Raw genomic sequence first — 21,832 nt, 5'->3', positions numbered from 1 at the left:
CAATCAAGTAAACATACCAAATTTACTGTTTTAAGCCATTTGAAACATTAAAGGGTACAGAACTAGAGATGGATAGATATGAATTGGTCGGTTACAGAAGTTCCAGAGTCCAACTCGCCCACCACTCACTACACTACACTACACTGAAGAAGCATGCATGCAACCCAACAAAACTCTCCCTTTCTTTTAAACTTCACGAAGAATCTCAACTCGGTTCGTCCCTTCTGTTTTTCTTTGTCCTTTTCAGCCTCAAATCTGCTTTTGCTTTGTCATCTTAGTATATCTATGTTTTTGCATTTGCTTTACATTTTCTTTTGAACTGTGGAAAGGTTACTGTGTTTGGGTTTTTTTTTGCTTTAATGGAGGATCTTCAGAAAGAGCGGGAACTCGGTGAGTTGAAGAGGGAGAACCTTCGTAAGTCGCTTGAGCTAGCCAGTTCTCAAGCGTCTTCTGTTCTGTTTTTCACTTTACAGTGGAAAGAATTAGAGGATCATTTCGATTCGATTCAGAAGAGTATTGAGAAACGATTGGATGTTGTTGAGTTTCGAGAAAGGGAGGTGGAAAGTAGGATGGGAGTATTGAGGGAAAGAGAAGAAGAGATGGGTTTGAAGAAAAGTGAATTAAGCGTGTTGAGTAAGAAGGTTGAAGAATGCAATGTTGAGATTAAGTTTAAAGAAGAGGAAATCGATTAGATGCGGAAATTGCTCGAGGATTGTTCGTCGGAGTTTAACTCGAAAAGCGGCGAGCTGGATTCGGTTATGAAATCGGTTGATGATTGTTCTAAGGAGCTTTGTTTGAAGAAGGAGCAATTGTGTTTAGTGCAGAATTCTATAAGTGAATGTTGCAATAAGCTGGAAGGGAAGGAGTTGGAGTTGGCATGTTTCCGAAACTCGATCAATGAATGTACTAATCAACTGTATGTGAAACAGAATGAACTTGGAGAGAATGAGAAAAAGTTGGATTCCATCAAGTCCTTGATTCAGGATTACGAGGAAGAACTTGAAGCCAAAAAGGAAAACTATGAAGCACTTGAAAATGTTGTTGGAGTTCATGCTGCTAAACTCGATTGTTTCGAGAAGAAACTGAGGTTGATTGATGAAAAAGTTTGTGCTCGGTTGCAAGAGCTTAATTCAAGAAATGATGAACTTGATTCACTGTTAGCATTGATTGCGAGGAATGAAAAACAGCTTGAATCAACAAAGGAGGAGCTCGAATCGGTCGAAGCAAGGTTGGGAGGATATTCCAAGGATATTGAATTGAAAAACCAAGAATTCAGTGCTGTACAAATGTGCATTGAAGAACGTGGTCAAGAACTCCATTCGAATGAGAAACAATTCAGCTCAATCCAGATGTTGATCCAAGGATGCACCAAGGAGCTCGAAGCAAAGGAGCAAAAGCTCCATTCGAAAGAGAAACAACTCAGCTCGGTCCAAATATGGATTGAAGGATGCACCAAGCAGCTCCAAGGAAAAGAGGAAGAGCTCCATTCAAAAGAGAAACAACTCGGCTCGGTCCTAATATCCATTGAAGGATGCACCAAGCAGCTTGAAGCAAAGGAGGAAGAGCTCCATTCAAAAGAGAAACAACTCAGCTCAGTCCAAATGTCAGTCGAAGGATGTACCAAGCAGCTTGAAGCAAAGGAGGGTGAACTTACCTCAATTAAAAACACAATCTTGGGGTGCACCAAGGAACTTGAATCAAAACAACAGCAGCTTCAAGAAATTCAAAAATCTCTGGAGAAACTCCTTTGTGTGCTTAAATCCGAAGAGAAGCCACTGAATTTAGTTGAAAATGTAGGTGGTGAATGCCTACAGGTGGCTGGTGTGAAGGATGAGCATATTGGATCACTTAAAAGATCATTGGAAGAACGTTTGGATGGATTAGAAACAGAAAAGAGGCAATTTGAAGCTCGTGTCAAGGAGTTTGAACTCAAAGAAAAACAATTTGATTCAGTCAAAAAATCTGTTGAACAGAGAAGTAAAGAACTTGAATTGAAAGAGAAGAAACTAACTAATGCCCTTCACTCTCAAGCAAGCAGTGAGAATCCTCGTTCTTTCGACACACATGCCCTTGGAATCACTAACACAGAATCAGGTATGTTCTCTATTTCGATCCATTGATAGCTATGTTACTCAGACTTTTGCATGAGTTTCAGGTATTGATATATTGCTGACTCTTGTATGTTTAATTTTTTTTTCTAAGTCATTTCATTTATTTGGAGTATCTTTGAAAAATTATGTCCATTCCCGTTTACAGATGTGTTTCGTTCTCTCAATGTGGTTGTGGAGCATCATAGGACATGCTCTTCCTCTGTTTCTTTCAGTTTCTTTATCTCACCGTGTTTACTATATCAAAGCCATAGTTTATTTTTGTTGAAGGGATCAAAGTCACAGTTAAACTGACTACCTGTGGCCAACATGAAAAATGAGAAATCTTGGTGGCTTGTATGTGACATGATTAGTATGGAAGTTCTGCTTTTCCCCCTCCTTTCAACACCATTAAAGTACTTTCAGTATGCAAAACTCGTATAGAAATAATGTGACATTGCTATAAATGTCTTAGGAATTGCAATTGAGAATTTAGAAAGTTTACTTTCTTATTAAATTCATTTATTTTCTTTTCTATATTGCTTGTGCTTAGCGAACACAGTCACTAATCAAATCAAGAAAGAAATTCGGGAAAATTTTATCATTTGCAATGTGAGTGAAGCTTCAACTGCTGATCTTGTAGTTGGTGCTACAATGGATGGAATGGCTTTGCAAAGTGTCCTCAATGAGCATCTAGAAGAGCCTGGTTTGAGAAAGGATGAAGTTCTGAGTGCTCTTCAAATGTCACCGGATCCAGCCAAGTTTGTTCTGGATCTAATGCTTGGGATATCTTCTCAACATAAGAAAAAGGATGGGACAGGATTTGAAGAAAGTTTTCTCAAGATATCTCTTCTTATGTTGGAGAAACTTTTTCAAGTCTCATCCCATGTACAACCTAAGGTGAAATCAGATGCATTGACATTGGCAAAGGAGTGGAAAACGGAGCTGAAACCGAGTGCCGAAAATTCCATCGAAATGTTGTGTTTTTTGCAGTTTGTTGCTGCCTTTGGGTTAGCACCCTCGTTCAATAGAGATGAAATCTTCAAACTTTTTGCTACTACAGCTCAACACCAACAGGCTCGAAATGTATGCCAGATCCTTGGTTTTACAGATATGATTCCTGGTAAATTTACTGAATCCTTTTCATTTCCTTGTTTGGTTGCGTATAGGAACCGATACATTAACAGTACCATTTTCTTTGTGTCTGTGCATGTAGGCATCTGCTATATGTTGACTATGCATAGGCAGGTGCTTAGACATATGAAGTTATGAACATGTATTGTCTGTCTTAACAATTCTCATCTTTTATGCATATGAAGTACCGTGCTCTTCATCTGTAGTTAATTCCGAACATGTATCGACTAGAGTTGATTCGGAGAATCTAGTTAAGCAACCTAATATATTTTTATGTAACAGACTTCGTTGGTAGTCTAATTGCAAGAAAGCAATATATTGAAGCAATTAGATTTGTCTGTGCACTTGATTGCAAGGATAAGTGCCCACCAAAACGGCTCTTAGAACTATTCTTGGAGGATATAAATAGAGCGGCTTGTGATCGCTGCAAGATCGGGAAGAATTCGCCCGAAGTTCAGGTAATGTCTTATGATTCATCGACATGTTTATATTTCCTCAAGACAGTTTTTAAATGATACAAATCATCTTTCACAGCAGAAGGCCATAGATGAATGGATCGCTTCATTGAAATCTGTAATCGAATGTGTCAAGGATTGTAAGCTCGAATCATATATGCCGGTTGAGGTCATTGAGAAGTCCATTGCCGAGCTAGAAAAGCAAAAGCTGAACTTGACATTTTCTGCAGTTCAACCGAATGTACATGGCAGGACAACATGTAACACCGGCCCGTCTGTCCCGGGGAATCATTCGAGTCCCGTTCCTCCTGTCCAACAGCAGTTTCACGGTGGGAACTATACTTTCACTACAGGTACTCAATGGCATGAGCAGTTTACCTATGCTTCCAGTCCGATGACTCGACCTCCACAGCAGTTCCAAGGTATGATCCATGGTTCCGTTCCGGTGGCTCGACTGCACGGGCCAAGCAATAAGCGTGCTCGGACTGATGGACTAGTTACCAACTCCTATACACCTCAAGTACCAACACTTAACCCCAATATTCATCCAGCTTCACTGCATGGAATAGGGGTTCAGCCTAATCCAGGCATAAACTTTTACCGTTCGGCAACTAACTTAGAACATTCATCTACTTCAGCCACCGGGCAAAACCTGATTCACAACAGGCCCAGGCAGCCGTAGATTCGGCCACCGCTGAACTCATCTAGGACCATGGAACTCTCCCAACACCTATATATTTACCCTGTCTTCATGTCTATTGGAATTTTGGATAATTTTTGCACTTATGACTATAGTAATTTACGTTTAAAATTTTGATTATATTATTTTTGGTCCTCCAAGAAAAAATAAACTAAATTCTCTCTATAACTCTTCAACCAATTAAATGGAAATATTTACATTCACTATTATATTAATAATAATTTCGTTTAATATGTTCATAAGAAATATTTCGGGTAAACTAAACGGGTGGTCACTTATAAATTTTACATTATACATTTTTAATGTGAAAACATGAAATATTTCGGGTAAACTAAACGGGTGGTCCCTTATATTTTTAGTCCATTCAATTTTGGTCATCGATTCAAAAAAAAGATTGGTTTTGGTCCCTACATTATTGGTCCTAGTGGTGAGCGTTCGATCAAGTCGAGTAAAAAATTTTCGAGTTATTTAATGAGTCCTATTTTATAACTCAAATTTGATTTGAAATTTGTCAAGTCAATTTTAAAATTTGAGTCGAGTTGTTCGACTTTTTGTTTAAATTTAATTATAAAACATTTATAATATTATGATATTATTTGATTGTGGTTTAAACGGTTTGTTATAATCATAAATAATACATATATATTTTTTTAATATTTTTTTTCATATGTGATATACATATGTCATACAGAGTCGAGGGACTCGACTCAAACTTGAAAATCAATCATTAATTACTAAAAAAATAAAATTACTATTCGAGTTATTTGAGTTCTATTTTATAACTCAACTTGAATTTGAAATTTTCCGAATTGAGTCGAGTTTATGAAATTACAACTCGAAGTCCATTCGAGTGAGTCAAAAAGACAAATAAAACAAAAGTCACCTAACTTTATGCATGTGTATTTCACCCCGAGAGAAAGTTCTTTACGAACGCCATCTTCAGATTTTTCAAAGGCTGCTTTCGTGATGAGCCTTAAACCAGAGGTTAAGATCCCAGCTTCAGGCAAACCAGCAAGGAAGGAGCGAATCATAAAGCCAGATAATTGACAATTTAATCAACAGTTGAAAACCCTTGTACAAATAAATAAGACGAAATTGAAAACCAACCTGCATAAACACAGGGAGCATCAAAGATAAATCACCAATCAAAGAGATAGAGAGGAAATGGGCCTTAGTTTGAACCACCACTTGTTGGTTATGTACTTGTAGTCAATCAAAAACTTAGGAAGAGAGGAGTTTAACTTACAACTATGAGTGCAAAGGAAAACATTGTCGTATATTACTTTATAATCTTCCCAAATTAGTGGAAAAAATCCGATATCTCTTATTCTTGGATTTCATGAAATTAATTTGAGCTGATGTTTAACTCTATCCGAGAGTGAAATACACACCCACGTGTATTAAAATAGGTCACTTAGGTGAGTTTTATTTTTAATGTCAAGTCACTTCTATTTCTAGATAATGAGAATTAACGACATAATGAACAAGATATATTAAATCAATAATATAAGAGATCAAAATCGATCTTTTTTTTAACTGTTAATCAAATCGAACGGAACAAAAATATAAGGGATCACGTGTAGTTTACCCAAGTACCAAACATGATGTGTAAGTTGTCTTCATATGTTTTCCCCCTAATTTAAACATGATAGTATTCCAGACATTTTTAAATTTGTTTGGTCTAGCGTAGGGATAACAACAAAATTCAAAATCGACAACCTAACTTATAAGATAATGTTTTATTTAAATTGAATTTGAAATAAAATAGGATCAAAAGTGCACTCACGCCAATCCATTTAAAAGGGCAAGCATTTCGGCCTTCCGATTTTTGTCTTATCCGTTGATCTTTCCTATTATTCTTAACTTGAAAAAAATTATGTTTTACTTATTTATTGGTTACAAAATTATTTAAACCGGATAAAATGTATGTATTATAGCTAAGAAAAATAGTTAAAAAAGACGTTATCGGTTGTGTTATATTATTTAAATAACAAAATCGATAAAAAATTTCCTAAAATATTATTATTTCTACTTAAAATATCAATATTTTTTAACATTTCCGGTAAAGTGCCAAACAATAACAAAATCGGTAAAACGTCCAATAATAACAAAACGATAAAAATAATAATGTTTTCGATAATTTTTTTACCGATTTTATTATTTAAATAACAACAAAATCATAACGATTTTTTTAATCGTATTATAAGACTGTCGCACATGATAAATAAACTGATACAAGAAACAAGAGCATCAAACACAAAACCCGATAATCAGTTTAATCCCCAATCTGTATACAAATTCCTATACACAGTTTTGTCAAACGTAACCCCGTGAAGCTTGGAGCGAATGGTCTCCTTGATAGTAGCCGGTACATAATCCACCCTCCTTTGCAAACCACCAAAAACTCTCCTATTTCTTACTCCCAAAGACAATAAATGAAAGCATTCAAGACCGGCTTAAGTAAGATAACAACAATTGATTTTCCCTTGGTGGCATGAGGGTAGTAATGTTTTGTCATAGTAAAAAAACATCTCGGGTAGACTATGACAAACTTGAAGGGAACCAGCCCTACCAAATGCATGCACTTGATCCAGCTAGATGAGTGTCGTAGCAATTTAGTGGATCCCCAAAGAAGACTTAATCCTATAATGAAAAAATGGTGATGAAGGAAATCATAAAATGGCTCGATGTTGGGGTAATCTATCCCATATCCGATAGCTCTTGGGTTAGTCCGATTTAATGCGTACCGAAGAAAGGTGGCATGACTGTGGTAAAGAATAAAAATGATGAGTTTTTAACTACAAGAACCATCATAGGCGAGCGAATTTGTATGGATTATAGAAATCTTAACAATGAGACAAAAAAGACCACTTCCCATTCCTTTCATTGATCAGATGTTTGATTAGTTAGCAGACAAGAAATTTTACTGTTTCCTTGATGGATTTTCTAGGTATAACTAGATAGCCATAGCACCTGAAGATCAGGAGAATACCACCTTCACCTGCTCATATGGAACCTATGCCTTTCGAAAAATGTCGTTCAGACTATGTAACGCCTCGACAACTTTCCAAAGATGTATGGTAGCCATTTTCTCATACATGGTGGAGAACTACTTGGAAATATTTATGGATGATTTTTCCATCTCAGGTGATGACATTAACCGATGCCTCGACAATTTATCTAAAGTGCTGAAGCGATGTGAGGAGTTCAGTCTTGTGCTAAATTGGGAGAAATGTTACTTTATGGTGACTGAAGGAATTGTGTTGGGACACAAAATTTCTCACCAAGGCATCAAGGTTGACAAAGCCAAGGTGGAAGTAATTGAGAATCTGCCTCCACCTACCACTGTAAAGGGCATGCAGGATTCTAAATCCGTTTCATCAAGTATTTTTCAAAGATTTATAATTTTTCAACATGCCCAACGTATGCCCGTTTTTCCATTTTAATGCCTAACGTTGTTTTTCGTTTCAGTTTGGTGCCTAACGTTTCATTCTGTTACTCAAAATGGGTCACGCCGTGACAGACAATTAGTTTTCTCCATTAAGTTACACGTGTCACAGTCTGATAATTTTAAAAATTTATTTTTAAAAAAATATTAAAAATATTATTATATTTATAAAAAACCCTTATTTCTTTTAAATTACAAAAAAGCCCAAATCCTAACACCAAAGCTTACCCACGACGGAAGACGACGACTACGACGTGACCCACCGGTTGGGTTTTGAGCGAACGGCGACGAGGAAGCTAAATATGCTGGCGGTGTCGGCAACGGATATCTCGGCTCTCGCATCGATGAAGAACGTAGCGAAATGCGATACTTGGTGTGAATTGCAGAATCCCGTGAACCATCGAGTCTTTGAATGCAAGTTGCGCCCCAAGCCGTTAGGCCGAGGGCACGTCTGCTTGGGTGTCACGCATCGTTGCCCCCATACGAACCCGAACCATAGGGTATCGATCGAGGTGTAAGCATAAATTGGCCTCCCGTGCACAAAACGCTCACGATTGGTCTAAAATTGAGTACACGACGTCACGTTGCCGCGACGATCGGTGGTAATGCCTTGAGCAGCCTCGTTCTGAGTCGTGCGCGCTCGTCGATCTGGACTCTATGACCCTCTTGGCATCGCGACCCCAGGTCAGGCGGGACTACCCGCTGAATTTAAGCATATCAGTAAGCGGAGGAAAAGAAACTTACAAGGATTCCCTTAGTAACGGCGAGCGAACCGGAAAGAGCTCAGCTTGATAATCGGTCGCCATCGGCATCCGAATTGTAGTATGGAGAAGCGTCCTCAGCGACGGATTGGGCCCAAGTCCCCTGGAAAGAGGCGCCGTAGAGGGTGAGAGCCCCGTCGTGCCCGGACCCTGTCGCACCATGAGGCACTGTCTACGACTCGGGTTGTTTGGGAATGCAGCCCTAATCGGGCGGTAAATTCCGACCAAGGCTAAATACGGGCGAGAGACGGATAGCGAACAAGTACCGCGAGGGAAAGATGAAAAGGACTTTGAAAAGAGAGTCAAAGAGTGCTTGAAATTATCGGGAGGGAAGCGGATGGGGGCCGACGATGCGCCAATATACGACTATTGGGAATAAAAGATTATCGAGGGTTGGGAATGTTTGCCAACCAAACGGGGGAATGACATTCCATTCTCCCAGTAATGTGAGATAACTTGAACCAAACACACCCTTAGATATATGACCATTAGGCATAAGATTTAACTTTCTCGAATTCAAAAGCCATAACATGTTTGTGTAATCAGACATCAGGTTTTTTCTTTCCTTTTTCCCCCTTTTTTTGTAATGTAATTTCATTTTGTTATTTATGTTTGGTTGCGAAGAAAGGAGGCAAGCAACGAAATTTTTTTTGGAAATATTTTTGTTTTCTGGTTTTCTTTTATAATTTTGGAAAGTTTGGTTTTGATGTGTTTCTATTGTTTCTCTTCTCTACGAAAATTTATTAGTCTCTAAACAAATATTGAGGATCTGGTTAGATATATGTTCAATGAAACGAAACGTATTAACTATAAGCTTTGCCTTTGCCTTTCTAGGGGCATTGAAGAAGGCATTTTGCAATGAAAATGAGTTATTTGGAATTGAATTTGAGATTCTTTTTAGTAGATTTGTGAATAATGTGATGTTTAGTGTGCGTGTGAGAGAGAGAGTTTAGGGACTTCAATTTCTGCGTTAAGTTTCTTCTAAGACCCAAGTAGGATAAAAAGAAGGTTAAACTCTCTCCTTTTTGGCAATGTTTTCTTCATTCCTCCTATTATTGTTCTATATTATAACTTTACATAGTTGTATTCCTTTACTTTGGTATTAACAGTTAGAAAGTTCTTATGTTTTGGGGTATTGAGGAAGACATTTAGATGGAACATGAGTTATTTTAAATATAATATATTTTACAATTTTACACCATAATTCTAAAAATAATGAAAAATATAAAAAATTATTTAAAATTTTAATTTTAAAAAAATAAAAATATATACAAAATATTTATAAAGTTATTCAATGTTATCTCACTTTAATTAATTTTCTACTAACATATTTTACTTTAAAAATTAGTAATGCTTAGGGGGTATAAATGAACTAAAGTTGAACAAATAAATATATATTCATGTTCAATTCATATATGTTTAAATTTTTATTTACTTATACATCTAACATTGTTGAAGATCAAAGAGAAGACCTTGATTGAAACAAAATGAGTTGGTGTGAAATTCATTAATATTGAATCATTAAATTAATTCGTCACTGCTTATCGTTTATTTATCCAATATCTCTTTAAATGAAATGACATAATTATAATCTCATTTTTTAATAATAATTCATGAATGTACTAACGAGTGTTGGCACAAGTGATTGAGATTAAGGAATTTGAGCTTCTAAAGTCAAGTTCGAATTCTACTATTGTTACCTTTGGTTGATAATCTGTAAATTTCTATGTAAATCATAATTAGGTCTTAAATATGCCATGACACTGACTGAAGGAGCCGCATTAACCTAAATTCGTTGCGATAGTCCAAGTTCGCGTTGCGATTTATTCCAAATTCGTTGCGATAGTCCAAGTTCGCGTTGCGATTTATTCCAAATTCGTTGCGATAGTCCAAGTTTGCTTTGCGATTTATTCCAAATTCGTTGCGATAGTCCAAGTTCGCGTTGCGATAGTCGAAGTTCGCGTTGTTATAGTCGAAGTTCGCGTTGCGAATCTGGAAACTGATTTGCGATACCGGAGATCGCGTTGCGTATTATCGATCGCATTGCGATTTAGTTTGTCATTTTGGTAAATCCAAAAAAAATTGGTTAAAATCGTATATTATAAGGTATTTTTTGTCACTGAGGTTATTTTCTTTTCTTTTTTTAATTATTTCTCATTTTTATAATTTTTAATTAAAATGTATTTTTTAAAGAAAATAATAAAAATTCAAGGGTTAAGTTAAAATTCATCTCATTTTATTAACTTATCATATATTAATATAATAGGAGTTAGCTTTCAGATGATTATTTTAAGAATAATTGATGATCTAGATGGTCATAATGGTACTATAAAACAAAATTAAAAGGAGAAAATGAGCACAGGGAGAAAACAAAAACGTTAGGGCTTCTGATCTGCAAAAAGAGGGGAAATGGAATCAAAAATTGATATTACGGAGAAAAAGGAAGGAGAGAACAATAACAGCAGCAAAGATTTGATCAATAATAATATTAACAACGAGTTGAAAGATTCTGATAGTAAAGAAGCGGAAGAACGCCAAGCCCGTGAGCTCAAAGCTGGTTTGCATCCTCTGAAGGTATTTTTATTTTCCATGATTTTTAAGTATGTGATTTTTCGTGTGGAGAAATATGCTTGCAATTTCAATATATTGATTTTTAAATTGTTAGGTTTATGACGGACCGTAGCTTTTTATTTCGATTCAGATAACCCATTTTTCTCTCCCTCAATATATTGAAGATATCATCTGTCTTTAGTCTTCTAAAACAAGAAATATGGTTATGGGAAATTTATTTCGTGTTGCTGAGTAATTGTTCGTAATTTCAATTTTCGCGTATTTTTACTGAAATGTTGATTCCCTTTTTATGTTATAACATTTGGAATGATTTAATCAATTGATACACTGAAATGTTGATTCGTTTGTAGATTCCTTTTTGAAGAATTATGTGATTATTTGAATTTTTATATTAAAGTATCTCGGAGACTTTACAGTGCGTAACTTTTAAGTTCGAATGTTGGTTGCAAAATTGCGTGCTTCCACCTAGAACTGGAAAATGAGTTCCTAGATACTGCCATGGCGATGCCTTAGGTTACCATAATTCACTTGAAAAACTTTGGATGTAATATTGGATTATGCAGTAATCGAAGTGTGAAAAGACACAATGAAAAAGTGAAAGCAAACCTTGAAATGGATCTCTTATTTTTGGCTGTAGAGAGCCTACTATGGTTCTACATTGTAGAGTAATGTATAGCTACAACTCAATTTCTACACATTCTACAATTAATCCTAATTAACTAAGGTTTTAAAATGAATTCACTAAGATTGAAGGGAAAACATAATTGTACCCTCTATGCTACCTGTTATGTTCTAGTCCATGTTTTATGATCTAAATAAATCTGTGATCGACTAACTTTAGGTCTTCAATTTTTATAATGTTTGTATATTATATTTCCCTCTTCATTTTCTTGGTTTGACATGGATAGCTTGTTAAGTACGAATTTGGTTGCCTATTATTAGTTCCTTTATTTGGTTCTCATATTCCTTTTAACAGCACAAGTTTGTCTTCTGGTACACTCGTCGGACGCCTGGAGTCCGAACTCAAACAGCTTATGAGGACAATATAAAGAAAATTGTGGATTTCAGCACGGTAAGTTCTTTTTAAAGAGCATAAAATAATTATGATTGATTGTTAATACTGACCTTGGTATAAGCGTTTCTTTGTAGGTTGAAGGCTTTTGGGTCTGTTATTGCCACTTTGCCCGTCCCTCTACTTTGCCAAGCCCTACAGATTTGCATTTATTCAAGGAGGGAATCCGTCCATTGTGGGAGGTAATTGTTGAAGATCTTAACTTCGAACTGCTTGTACCAATATTGCCATTATTTTTTTGTATAAAAATTAATATTTCATTTACTATGATTCCTTTGTGATTTCATATGTTATTATCCCAGGACTCTGCAAACTGCAATGGTGGCAAGTGGATAATTCGATTCAAAAAGGTTGTTTCAGGTCGCTTTTGGGAAGATCTGGTAAGAACGAATACTGTATATAAGAATCTCCCTTTTGATATTCTAGTTAGGTTTTGTTGTACAAAGAAGATCAAATGTCCATTTTAAATCAGCTTTCTGCAATGGTTTCTAACCAGATCTTTGAATTCTAATCTGAATATGGGAACTTCACCTTAATTTAAGCGTATGCTTGATTTTGACATATTCTATAACTAAATGAAAGTTTCTACAGTTTATTTAACTTCTCTAGACTATTTCATAGGAGGTTCAGTGATACCATTGTTGAAGATGGAGGTTCAGATTATTAGTCCTTGTCCCACACAAATACCATGTATGGAGTTTCATTAACAGTAAAACCTACTTTGTTGAGTCTGAAAATTGTTGAGTTGATTATTCTCTCTCTCTCTCTCTGATGCCTCCATATCCATATGAGCTATGCTTCCTTGTTGACATCTATGATCTACCAATGATAGAATGTTTTCGAATATAGAGCTACAGTTTCATAAGTGTCTTAAGACAAATAGAGGTTGTCATTTCTGTGCATAGCCAGTATGTTCCCCTATTGATTACACTGGTGCCCGTCTAATGCCTGAAATTACCAATTATGAATGTAATGATTAATTGATTATAATGTACATTTTTTGTTTGTTTATTGGAGGAAGAAATTGGTCATACTGCCCACCAACCTTTGATCTGAAAAGATCCTGAAACCTGATTTAAATTTCCCCAGAAGCACGTTTAGCCATCTTGTTTTTTCAAAACTAGCATTTAGGCTTCCTTGGCGTAAATGTTAATCTCATTCCTCTTTTAAAGATTTATCCCTGGTTTAAACTATAAAATAAACAAATAAATTGAGTGCAGGACATTATTATTTGCTATTGTGCTTTTGTTAGAAGTATCGTAAATGGTGAAATTTTGGGCCCTTCTTAAATGTATCTTTGCCTTTGGGTCCGCGTGAAATGTTCTGAATTTCTAATTAGTTTGTTGTTGGTTGTTTGAAATGGTGCCTTGTCTTGGGCACTAGATGATGCACATTTAATATTATTGGATACTACTTTCGTTATATATTATTCATTCCTCCTTACATTTGCAGGTTCTTGCCCTGCTTGGGGATCAACTTGATTATGGAGATAATGTTTGTGGTGCAGTGCTGAGCATTCGCTTCAACGAGGATATATTGAGTGTATGGAATCGTAATGCGTCAGATCATCAGGTTTGTTATTAGGAATCGTACTGATTTTCCTATTTCGTGTATCTGCATTTCTATCTGGTCAGAAGTTTTTGATCGTGTTTTGTTCGTACCAGGCTGTCATGGCCCTTAGAGATTCAATCAAACGGCACTTAAAGCTTCCGCACAGCTATGTAATGGAGTACAAGCCCCACGATGCTTCTTTGCGTGACAACTCGTCATATCGAAACACGTGGTTGAGAGGCTAGGCGAGCAGATGAGAAAGGAAAACAGTTAGGCCGTCGAACGTCTCTGCTTCATTCGATGTTCCTTCACTAATCCTGTGTTTTGACATAAGAACCGTTATTGAATATCATGGTTTTGTGAAACCTTTTGAGTTGAACTATAAAATGATACCATTTAGAGGGAATTCGATGTTTGTTTTATAATATTATTGCATATGTTATTAGTGTGAACTTGTGCTAGAAGTTTGTAGAAGCCTCTTATTTATATATAATAAAAATAACATAAATTTGATATAAATATATTATTTTATCTAAGAACCTTCTTTTAGGACCCTTTTTCGCAAACGAAATTGTATAAATTAAGATACTTTAAGAACAAATAATGCATCTTACTTCTCTCAAAATTAGCATCCCATAATTCTAAATTAAGCCCTCTCATGCATCTGGTCGTAGTATCTTAGATATATATATTTTGAAGTAAATTTTATATAAATATAAAAAATAAATAATATGAAAGATACACAGCAAATCACAGGCTCAAACAACAATTGGAGTTAATATTTGGCCAAATTTTCTTTTGGGTTAAGTATACAAATGGTCTCCCAATTATAGGGGATTGTTTTATTAAGTTCATCGACTATTAAAAGTTACAAAATGATCTTTTGACTATAGAATGTTGTTTTGTTGAGTCCCTCAACTATTAAAAGTTACAAAATGATCACCCGACTATTCATTATATTTCAAACTTGTCATTTTACTTTAAAAATTGGCGGTTGTCTGAGCTGGATATTAACATGGTGATTGGGATATGATAATCGCTTGAGATTCTAGGATTAGATTTTATCATATCACACTTAATAGATTAACGTTCAACTCAGAATACTCTAATTTTTTTTCCAGAAAAATACGAGTTTGCAACGTAATGAATAGTCGAGTGACCATTTTGTAACTTTTAATAGTACATGACTCAACAAAACAACGTTTTATAATCTATTATCATTTTGTAACATTTAATAGTCTTTTGTCCATGCAGTTGGCGGGACATCCAACGGACTCTAAATTAATTTCTCCATTAATTAAACATTCTTTTGTCCCTCTTTAATAATCTTTGCTTTTCTTTTCTACTTCTAACGTTTCATTCATTTTCTCTTTTGGGTTTCCATAAAACTTTTCCTTCATTTAATACCCGTAGAGAAAAAAGGGTTGATAAAGAAAAAGAGGGTTGTTTGAAATTTGGGTTTTGAGAAAGAGAAAAGAATGAGGGAGATTATCAGCACTCATATTGGTTAAACTGGGATTCAGGTTGGAAATTCTTGTTGGGAGCTCTATTGTCTTGAACATGGAATTCAACCCGATGAGATGATGGCTAGGTGAGTATTGTATATGCATATGCTACTATTTTTATGTATGCTTTTGCATGTATCATCATCATCATTTATGTGTTGACTGAATCTTGTCGAGTCTCTTCTTCTTCTTGTTATTTTTATTATTTGTTTCATGGAAATGGTATATAACTTCTATAGAAAATATTATGATCTTCCATTTGCATTTCCATTTCCAATTTAGATATGGAACAAATTGTTTGTAATGTTTATGATTTCCGGTAAATCTTATAGAGATAGGGTCATTTGGTTGAATTTTATGTATTGAAATGCAAATAATTTCCTTGAATCTACAATGAATGCTCATGATTTGAAATTGTATAGTATGGTTTGATAGCTACAAATGCTCGTCAATTGTCGAAAACAGAGATGAACATGGAATGAGTGTCGTAAATGTATCACTTCCTTCATTGTTTTTTCCCTATGTTATTCCATTTGAATGGCAAAATTCATTTGAGTTTTCTTACAGTGACACCAGTGTAGGTTCTAGCCACGACGCTTTCAATACCTTCTTTAGTGAGACTGGCTCTGGCATGCATGTGCCAAGAGCTATATTTGTAGATCTAGAGCCCACTGTCATTGATGAAGTTAGAAACGGGACTTATAAACAACTGTTTCATCCGGAGCAACTTATTTCCGGCAAGGAAGATGCTGCTAATAACTTAACTAGAGGACATTATACGGGTACGGGCATCTTTTCGTCTTGCAAAATACAAAGATTTTATCGGATCCTAACCAATGGCTTAAACTTCTTATCGGTGTCATATGTTGCAGTTGGTAAGGATATTGTAGATCTTTGCCTTGACCGTGTGAGAAAATTGGCTGATAACTGCACTGGTCTGCAAGGATTTTTGGTATTTAATGCTGTTGGTGGTAGAACCGGTTCAGGTTTGGGATCGTTGCTTTTGGAGCGCTTGTCCGTAGATTACGGAAAGAAGTCAAAACTCGGGTTCACTATCTACCCTTCTCCTCAGGTATCATTGAGGACTTCCAAGTTTTATCATACACTGAAACTATTAGGCTTGCAGTTCATGGGCAATTTTTTATCCCGATTGTGTGCAGGTTTCTACGGCAGTCGTGGAACCTTACAATAGCGTGCTCTCGTTTCATTCTCTCCTTGAACACACTGATGTTGCTGTGCTTCTTGACAATGAAGCTATATACGATATATGCAGGATATCCTTGGACATTGAAAGGCCTACTTATACCAACTTGAACCTCTTGATATCCCAAATTATCTCTTCTTTGACCACTTCCTTGAGGTTTGATGGTGCCATAAATGTGGACATTACAGAGTTTCAGACTAATCTTGTGCCGTATCCTCGTATCCATTTCATGCTTTCATCGTATGCCCCGGTAATCTCTGCTGCAAAGGCTTACCATGAGCAGATGTCACTTCCCGAGATTACAGGCGTCGTCTTTGAACCCTCAAGCATGATGGCAAAATGCGATCCGAGACATGGCAAGTACATGGCATGCTGTCTAATGTACATTGGGGATGTTGTACCGAAGGATGTCAATGGCGCTGTTGCTACCATCAAAACTAAACGGGCAGTTCAGTTTGTATACTGATTAGTATCCATATCTTACGTTATAGGTCCAAAATTTACGCATTAACAATTTGATGATCCCTATTAGGTAGAATTTTCCGAGGAAACGTCAATTTTGCCTTCGGCCGGTTTTGTTATTAAAATGATTGTGACGCGTCTTGTCTCTTAGGTGTCCTACAGCTTTCAAGTGTGGCATCAACTATCAGCCTCCGATGGTGGTACCAGGCGGTGATCATGATCCAGTAAAACGCGCAGTTTGTATGATCAGCAATAACACCGCTGTGGCCGAGGTTTTCTCTCGAATCGACCACAAGTTCGATCTCATGTATGCCAAGAGGGCATTCGTTTACTGGTACGTAGGTGAAGGAATGGAGGAAGGTGAATTCTCGGAAGCCCGTGAAGATCTTGCTGCTCTAGAGAAAGACTACGAGGAAGTTGGGGCAGAAGGCGTTGAAGACGAAGAGGAACCAGAATATTACTAGATTGTTTGTCGTATTATATAATTATTTATTTTATTTATTTTTGAAAGTCAATTAAAGAAAAAAGACAGTAGGCTTCAACTTGAACTATGCTTCCGTGATTATCTATCGTTGCATGGCTGCATAATAAACTAATATGACCAATAAAAGGAAATAAAATCACGTGAAGAACACGAGCACAGCAGTGCAGCGAAAAGACAGACACCATATACGACCAACGCACATTAATAAAAAAGGGCAGAACAGAAACAACTTCCAAAAACAGCAGTGCAAACTAATCTTTTTGCCCTAAACATTTTCCAGCTTCACCCAACTCAATGCCTGTGATTTCCCAGTAATCTTTACACGTGATCCTCAAAAGATAGTGGCAAAAAGCAACAAAAACATCTTTAATATATGCCTATAAAACTTGTGTCTCCGTTTCAACAATCAATAACCCTATCATTTTATCCAACCCAGCAACCATTTGAGATACAAAATGAAGCTCTTCTTCTTCCTTCTTCTACTTGCCATCCTTATACAGGTAAGCTTCACTGATAATAATGGTTTTCCTTTCCACTGCAAATTTTCCTACTGAATCTATCTAGTAATTTCTTCTGTGTCAGGCTTTGGTGCAGGCTTCTGCATTTAGCAGCAATGCCAACTCTCTGGCAAATGTGAGCCTTCTGTACTTATTTTCCTACATTTTTCTTGTATTTACATATGCATGGATATATACCCATTTTGTTATAATTCAGATGGATGAAGCAAGTGACATGGTGGCTCTTAACAAAAAGTATCACTATCACAAGAGAATCAGTAAGTGTTATATTCTTAACTATGTAAGTGTAACTAAACCCTTAGTTTTTAATTAATTAGAATAATTGAAATTGAATTGTACAGATTGCAAATATGCATGCTCCAGGCGGTGCAGGAAGGCATCGAGAAAGAATGTCTGTTACAGAGCATGCGGGACGTGCTGTAAGAGATGCCAGTGCGTTCCTCCGGGGACTTACGGCCACAAGAGTGCCTGTCCTTGCTATGCGAAACTCAGAACTCATGGCAATAAGCTCAAGTGCCCTTAATTTCTATTCGATTTCTTAAATATTTATATATTTCGTTTGTAATAATTAAGGGATCGATATTCTACTCCCAAGACTCTACCTCTTGAACTCGTTGATTTGTCATTGCTTCCATCTTCATCCTTTGGATGATCAAGTTCATGCTTGCTTTTGCTTTATAAATAGATGGATTTAATATTTTGTAGTGTTTCAGTTGCTAATTTTGCTTTTATCATTGTTATTATTATAAAAAAAGGACTGTTATGTCTAATTTCTTTCTTGTCTAGGTTTAGTGGGAAAGGATATATGGCGTTTTTACCTAAAAAATCAACTTAACAGGAATTAATTATTTTTCATGCACCGTTTCAGAAAATTTTACAAATCTAACATCATTTCACTGACGTAGTGATTTTTTATTTATTTATAAAACCGCGAATTCTCCTTTTATTTATTGTCCGAAAAATCTCTTCTCTTTTTACTTTTTTTTTTTCTTTGGAAGTATTGCTTTTGACAATGTGAAGTGCAAGTGGCCAAGTGGGTGTTATCTGCTGCATTTTTTCTAAGATTTTCAGATAGAATCAGGGGGCGACTACATTGTATGTTGCATTGCTGTGTTTTAGTCAATTAAAACACTGCTTAATTTGCCAAATCTACATTGTGATTAACGTTTAATTAATTTACTATTTGATAGTAAAACGAATTAGCATTGAACAGAAGCACCAACGAAATATTTATGTACCATTATGATTTGATATTGAAAATTTTAATTTTATAAGTGAGATAAAATTAATTTTATTATTTTTTTACTTATTAAATAATGACATGAGATTTTTTAAAATCATTTATGGAATTAAAAAAAAAAACTTAATTTCGCAACTAAGAATGAAGTCGCAACTAAGAATTAAGTAATAAATTTTATCGAGCTTCAAATAAATTAGAAGTATGAAAATACGTAATAACAATATATATTTAATAAGAGAATATTATTTCATTTAATGTATATACAGATCGCCCAATTATTTTCTTCTTCTTATAATTATGTTAATCTTTAAATCAAATAAAATTTTTCAAAAAATCATTTTGTTTATCGAAAAATTGACATTTATTATGGATGTCAATTTGAAATCTAAAAAGATTTATCAAAATTTTTAATATATATAATTAACAATAATTAAATATAATAATTAAAGTAAAAATAAATTAAAATTTTAATGATGGTCAAATGAATTTTAAAGTTGATCAAAGTGAAATTACCCTATAAATACAGTGTTGTTTTCTCAAAAAAATAATAATAATAAAAGCAGAGAATAGAAGGAGACCCGTGCAGACAAAATTTCATGTCATTAGTGGCCTTTTTACTAAAAAAGCACTCTAACATGAATTAATTACTTGTCAGGTATCATTTAAAAAAAATTATCGATCTAGTACTTTTTCGACGCAACTTACCCGAGCTGACGCCATATGTGAAAATTTTTAAAACAATACTTGACAAATAATTAATTTATTTCAGGGTAATTTTTTGGTAAAAATGCCAGGATATATACCATTTGAGTGCTCGATGTTTCTGTAAGATGAAGGCTAGAGAGTGTAAAATTATTTTAAAGTTTTTTTTTTTTCATTTAAAAAAATATTTTTATACTATAAAAATTATTTGTTGAATGACTTTTTGGATTTTCAATTTGACTAGTTTAGCCATTTTAGTCTTAAATTTTTATTCTCTCTCTTTTGGTTTTCAAACTTTTATTTTTTTCAAATTGACTTAAATGTGATTAAAAGTAATGAAGTTGTAAAGCTGATGTTTATTCCATTTATCTTTTCCTGTCTCATCATGTAAAAAAATAAAAATAATTATTTTGACATTATTGAAATACTGATTCGGCTATTTTTTTAACAAATTTTAATAAATTTGGATTTTTTATGGCCTGACAAAAAAAGAAGAAAAAATAGCTAATGACAGTATTTCAATAAAGATGAAACAGTAATCCTATCTTAACAATTTGATATTGTTTTGTTATATTTGGGTTAATTTAATAAAAGAACAAAGGTAAAAAGAGATGTAATAAAAAATTTAAGGGTTAATATGACTAAATGAACAAAATTAGATGGTCAAAAAGGTTATTCTGCCAAAATGAAACCAAAACCACAACGGCATGACACGTTATAGCTGAAAAAAAAGTTTGATATTCTCCTTTATTTCTCAATATGAATAGATGTGACGCTTGAAATTTAACATGCATTTAAAATAGGGTAAACTACGCCAATGGTCACTAATATTTTAAAAAGTTACAAATCGGTTACTAACGTTATTTTTGTTACAAATTGGTCACTCACCGTTAACCACCGTTAACAAGAGTGAGTCAAGTCAACGATGTTTCTTCCCATGGATTCATCTCCACCGTCCTTTAGTTTGACTATCGGTTGCTTCCTCTTCTCTAGTAACCATTTAAAAGCAATAGAAGAAGAAAGGAAGACTCATTGACCTAAAGACTTCATAAAGAAAGGAAGACTCCTTGACCATGGGTTCGTGCTTCATCTTCTTCCTCTTTCTCACCTTCTACATCGACGAAAGAAGATACGTTGGCGAATGATTTCAATATCGAGAATTGAAGATAAGGCTTGGTTTAAATATGGAAAGTCCTAAACACAAGCTCCCATTTCTTGGGTAGTTTGGTTCGTGGTAATGGTGTTTGGGAGCATGTAAATGAAGATTCCTGAGAAGAAATACTTGAGGGGAACTAGTGTTTCTTGCCTTTTCTCCGGTAACCATTTGATGAAATTCGTGTTGCACACCCAAGCCTTCTTGGATACCTCCATTGTTGAACCCATAGGTTGTTTCACTTTCTCCTTTCACTCTTAAACTCATCAATCAAATTGAACCCGAAGAATAAAACAGACAAGATTTCTTCTTTTATCATGGAGAAAGATAGTTCGATACTGGAGGCTTTGGTAATGAGGAAGAAGAATAAGGTTAAAGAAAGTGTGAAAATGGAGAAATAAATTATTTTGGAAGAAGAATAAGATTGAAAAAGAGTTCTTATTCTTCAACTAGTTTGAGCTTTTCTTTCTTCCTCTTACTCATCGGCTTCAGTTTCTTGTTGTAGCATGTATTCAATGGGGAAATCATAAAGTTTAGTTAAAATTTGCAGTTTTATTGTTGATTCTTGTTGGGTCTCTTTCACTACATTTTCATGTCTTCATTTTGGTATTCTATATTTGTTTTTCAAGTTCAGTATTTTCATCCTTCATCAAAATATATTCAACCCCAGTTTCAATTTCTAGAATTGTTTGTTCTTCTTTTGCTTCACAAGAAAACATGCATTTCATTGCTTCACCCATTTATTCATTTTCCATTAGCTTCTACAATGTCTGTAACCTCAAATT

At 35.0% G+C, this 21,832-nt stretch overlaps 3 protein-coding genes, 1 non-coding gene and 1 pseudogene across 4 annotated transcripts; all 5 read left to right on the top strand.

Moving 5' to 3' along the window:
• Positions 1–551: 551 nt before the first annotated feature.
• LOC120153982 (FRIGIDA-like protein 5) lies at positions 552–4,394 on the top strand. The gene is made up of 4 exons (XM_039165838.1): positions 552–2,094; positions 2,641–3,210; positions 3,504–3,679; positions 3,756–4,394. Exons 1-4 carry the CDS (start codon positions 693–695, stop codon positions 4,356–4,358), a joined length of 2,751 nt encoding a protein of 916 aa, XP_039021769.1. The 5' UTR covers positions 552–692; the 3' UTR covers positions 4,359–4,394.
• Positions 4,395–8,133: 3,739 nt separating this feature from the next.
• LOC120154239 lies at positions 8,134–8,289 on the top strand. Its single transcript, XR_005518865.1, has one exon. It is a non-coding gene; the product is annotated as a 5.8S ribosomal RNA (ribosomal RNA).
• Positions 8,290–10,936: 2,647 nt separating this feature from the next.
• On the top strand, positions 10,937–14,184 carry LOC120154156 (eukaryotic translation initiation factor NCBP-like). Its single transcript, XM_039165967.1, has 6 exons — positions 10,937–11,159; positions 12,133–12,228; positions 12,306–12,410; positions 12,531–12,608; positions 13,681–13,800; positions 13,893–14,184. Exons 1-6 carry the CDS (start codon positions 10,995–10,997, stop codon positions 14,022–14,024), a joined length of 696 nt encoding a protein of 231 aa, XP_039021898.1. The 5' UTR covers positions 10,937–10,994; the 3' UTR covers positions 14,025–14,184.
• A 951-nt stretch (positions 14,185–15,135) lies between these two features.
• LOC120154158 lies at positions 15,136–17,414 on the top strand (annotated as a pseudogene).
• Positions 17,415–17,860: 446 nt separating this feature from the next.
• Positions 17,861–18,558, top strand: LOC120154157 (gibberellin-regulated protein 9). Its single transcript, XM_039165968.1, has 4 exons — positions 17,861–17,934; positions 18,017–18,067; positions 18,149–18,209; positions 18,294–18,558. Exons 1-4 carry the CDS (start codon positions 17,890–17,892, stop codon positions 18,473–18,475), a joined length of 339 nt encoding a protein of 112 aa, XP_039021899.1. The 5' UTR covers positions 17,861–17,889; the 3' UTR covers positions 18,476–18,558.
• The last annotated feature ends 3,274 nt before the right edge of the window (positions 18,559–21,832 follow it).

The sequence above is a fragment of the Hibiscus syriacus genome, unplaced genomic scaffold (genome assembly GCF_006381635.1).
Source record: "Hibiscus syriacus cultivar Baekdansim isolate YM2019G1 unplaced genomic scaffold, ASM638163v2 tig00111105_pilon, whole genome shotgun sequence".
Lineage (NCBI taxonomy): Eukaryota > Viridiplantae > Streptophyta > Magnoliopsida > Malvales > Malvaceae > Hibiscus > Hibiscus syriacus.
This window is presented reverse-complemented; position numbering and strand designations above follow the sequence as displayed.

Excerpts from the sequence above, each read along its gene's own strand:
- LOC120154156 (XM_039165967.1), top strand. The coding sequence starts at position 10,995 with ATGGAATCAAAAATTGATATTACGGAGAAAAAGGAAGGAGAGAACAAT. Across the intron at positions 12,411-12,530 it reads GAATCCGTCCATTGTGGGAG|GACTCTGCAAACTGCAATGG; the intron begins GTAATTGTTGAA and ends TTATTATCCCAG. Across the intron at positions 13,801-13,892 it reads GTAATGCGTCAGATCATCAG|GCTGTCATGGCCCTTAGAGA; the intron begins GTTTGTTATTAG and ends TGTTCGTACCAG.
- LOC120154157 (XM_039165968.1), top strand. The coding sequence starts at position 17,890 with ATGAAGCTCTTCTTCTTCCTTCTTCTACTTGCCATCCTTATACAG. Across the intron at positions 18,068-18,148 it reads ATGCCAACTCTCTGGCAAAT|ATGGATGAAGCAAGTGACAT; the intron begins GTGAGCCTTCTG and ends GTTATAATTCAG. Across the intron at positions 18,210-18,293 it reads TCACTATCACAAGAGAATCA|ATTGCAAATATGCATGCTCC; the intron begins GTAAGTGTTATA and ends TGAATTGTACAG.
- LOC120153982 (XM_039165838.1), top strand. The coding sequence starts at position 693 with ATGCGGAAATTGCTCGAGGATTGTTCGTCGGAGTTTAACTCGAAAAGC. Across the intron at positions 2,095-2,640 it reads AATCACTAACACAGAATCAG|CGAACACAGTCACTAATCAA; the intron begins GTATGTTCTCTA and ends GCTTGTGCTTAG. Across the intron at positions 3,680-3,755 it reads AGAATTCGCCCGAAGTTCAG|CAGAAGGCCATAGATGAATG; the intron begins GTAATGTCTTAT and ends CATCTTTCACAG.